This window comes from Priapulus caudatus, unplaced genomic scaffold (genome assembly GCF_000485595.1).
Source record: "Priapulus caudatus unplaced genomic scaffold, Priapulus_caudatus-5.0.1 Scaffold303, whole genome shotgun sequence".
In the NCBI taxonomy this organism is placed as follows: domain Eukaryota; kingdom Metazoa; phylum Priapulida; class Priapulimorpha; order Priapulimorphida; family Priapulidae; genus Priapulus; species Priapulus caudatus.
Window position 1 is genome coordinate 135,814 of NW_014577364.1, and position 3,220 is coordinate 139,033.

The 3,220-nt window shown below is 42.9% G+C and overlaps 1 protein-coding gene across 1 annotated transcript in view; it reads left to right on the forward strand.

Annotated features, from left to right (window-relative positions):
• The first annotated feature begins 523 nt into the window (after nt 1-523).
• The window catches only part of LOC106808769 (sodium/potassium/calcium exchanger 4-like), an 85,503-nt gene continuing 82,806 nt past the window's right edge, over nt 524-3,220 (forward strand). The window contains exon 1 of the mRNA XM_014811614.1: nt 524-715. Within this exon, the coding sequence (XP_014667100.1) occupies nt 586-715 (130 nt within the window). The 5' untranslated portion in view covers nt 524-585. The remainder of the gene's footprint in view (nt 716-3,220) is intronic.

Below are 3,220 nucleotides of genomic sequence, written 5' to 3' on the forward strand. Positions count from 1 at the left end.
GAGAGAGAGAGAGAGAGAGAGAGAGAGAGAGAGAGAGAGAGAGAGAGAGAGAGAGAGAGAGAGAGAGAGAGAGAGAGAGAGAGAGAGAGAGAGAGAGAGAGAGAGAGCGAGAGAGAGAGAGAGAGAGAGAGAGAGAGAGATAAATAAAGGGAAAAAGATTACCTAACTAAAAGGAAATGTGCGTTTTAGTGTACTCGCGACAAAGTATGAGTGGGCGTGCGGTGCGTTGACGCTAAGTGACAGGCGCGGCGGCCAACCACTCTCATCTCTCTGACCAGGAATCGTGTCGGGGTTGTGTTTTATCACATGATGAAGGGCTGCGGGAGCCACGCGTTTCTCTGTATAACGCGCTTCCGATTAGGCGCTCGTCGCGGCGGATGCGTCCTCTCTGCGGAGAAAGGTCACCTGCAAATTTCTGTTTTCATTTTTGTTAGGCGATAAGTAGGTTGCGTGCGAGTTCGTGCAACTGTCGCGTCTGTTATATACCCGACTACGTCGCCGTTACAGTAATGGTTGAGCCGAATCGACAGCGACTGTAGAACCACTAGGCGGAACGGACGGGCCTAGCTCCCGCAGCCATTTATCATGCTTGGGTTAGGCAGGAACCTGGCCGGAGCAGGTGGATACCAGCGAGGGTCAGTGCTGAGCCGGTGTGCCTATCTCGGAGTGATTCTCTTCGTCTACGCGGTATGCTTTCGGATGTCGCCGCACAAAGGTCAGTTTAATCAGGTCGTCCTTATATACGTACTCTGCGCTGTATTTTAATAGTTTTTACAGCAGAGTGCCTTTTCAGTTTATACGAATCGTTTATTAAACTAGTGATAATATTTGCATAGTATTTTTCGTTAGTGTATACTCGCTGTAGTATTTATGCTAATGACGATGGTATTAACCACGACGAGAATCATATGTGTATCATAAGTATCGTTATTAAAGTTTATTCGCTCTAGTAGCTGCTCTAACGACGATTAATCACTCCGCGCTGGCATTATGATCCGTCGCGTCTAAGTTTATAGTCTATACGTGTGTATTACACTCAGTTGACGTGTATTGTCGTCACACACAATGCGCAGCGAAGCCGAAGCTATAGTGGAAAAGAGCAACATTTAATAAATAATGAAGTAATCATCAGGAAAGAAGGATATACCGGCTACTTCGTTAATTAATTAACCAGTATACGTGCGGTATCGGCGCTTTGCGTGGAGAGCTGAGCCTATTATGGTAGTGTCTTATTATATGGCCTGCTAGGTTATTTATACTTAATGCAGAGTATATATACCAACTTTATTGATATTGACCATGTAACGTAAATGTAGGAAGTTAGAAGGTGCTATCTTTGCTATATTTATCAACAGCAACATCACCAAGATCATCAGCAGCAACAGCACCATCGTCGTCAATGTCGTCGTCATTGTTGTCATTTTTGTCATATCTTGGTCAACACTTGAGACTTATAAATGGACTAATACAGTGTTTTAGAATGCGTGAGATGCGTAAAATCAGGTTATGGACTAAGACATATATAGAATAGCAGCGATTGGTGGTAAGGGCCACCCACGTGACGGAATTGCCACCCACGTGACGGTTTTCGGCGTGACGGATGCCACCCAGATGAACCCGCGAAGTCATCAATTAATACTAACGTTTCTGAAAACGAATTTTTAATAAATTTGCTAATCGGTATAATATGTCCACAAGCCTAATACGCAAAATAGCAGCGGGACGTAGTTGGGATGGGGTGTGGCCGTGACGTAAGAACAGGTAATCTCACCCTCTAATTCACCATCTTGAATTGACGTGGTTATTTTTTTAAAGCCATATGGCCCTAATGCGCACGCACCGCCGCTCACGTTCTGGTTGCTTGGCTTCCACGCGTTCGCTGCCGATTATGCAAACATCAATATTGCGTCAAAACAACTAATTTGAGTAATTACACGACTTTTAATCAGTTTTATCCCAATAAACGCGCAACAATTGTGGAACCGGACAGCAGGTAACATCACCAAGTTCCGCCGAACCCCGTTTGTTTCTATTATCTGCCACAGATGCAGCTTCTTACAATCAATGAACATTCGTTAACTTCCATAGATTTTTTTAACTAATGCAAGCTAGATTCGCTCTATCTGCAATGCTCTATCTAGAATGTCGCATGCGTGCCTTCACAGTCTGGATGCACATTATGCAATCGACCATAATGCTGTCTCTATTATCCCGGCCAATTCAATAGTAAACATAATGTGGCGAGATTTTTCAGTTTACGATATAGTAACAAAGAATGCATTAAAACGTCACTGTATTCTACATTTCTGTGCTGCATGTTGGTTTCACTGTCGTCACATAATTATATACATACAGTTTTTATTACACCGTCTAACTAACACATTGACATATACGTACATTCACCGGATTACTTCGCTCCTCGCTTGCACCGTTATTTCTAAAAAATACCAAATATGTCTTGATCACCACTTGCCACTTTCAAATCACAGTCGTTATTTAATTTTTAAACTAATTTAAAACATGTGATAAACAGATGTAAACTAATTTAAATGTATATAACATATGGTAATAACATATAAATTATGGTACGAGCACACACGAGCGGAGCATAAATCAAGAGGGTGACTTTCAGATTAGGGATTCAGAAAATGCCTACAGCGATTTGCAACCTTAGTAGAAAAGTGCTGTTCTAATATTGCGTGCAGGTAAGTAGGCCTATATCTCGTTAAGTACTGCGTGCGTGACTCAATCGTTCGCGTGCGCGCGCAGCCAGCTGAACCCGGCACGCTCGCAGCCAGGCGAACACGGCGCGCGTGCATGTGTCGCGGCTGAGAATCATATAATCAACAGCTAACAAATACATTATTACTAAAAATTATTATTATTATTATTAAGGTATTTATTAGCTCTTCATATAATCACAGGAACATAGGCATGCACGAGTAAATGTGAGAAGACGACAGTGCGAGAAAGAGAGCGAGAGAGAGAAAGAGAGAGAGAGAGAAAGAGAAAAAAAGAGAGAGAGAGAAAAAAAAGAGAGAGAGATATCGTGAGAGACCAAAGGAGAAACGGATATGCCAGAACCATAGAGACAGAGAGCGGAAGTGGGAGCGAGTAAGAAAATGAGAGAAGGATAATGTGAACGAGCAACCGAGAAATAGAGCAAGACAGAGAGAGAGAGAGAGAGAGATAGAGAGAGAGAGAGAGAGAGAGAGAGAGA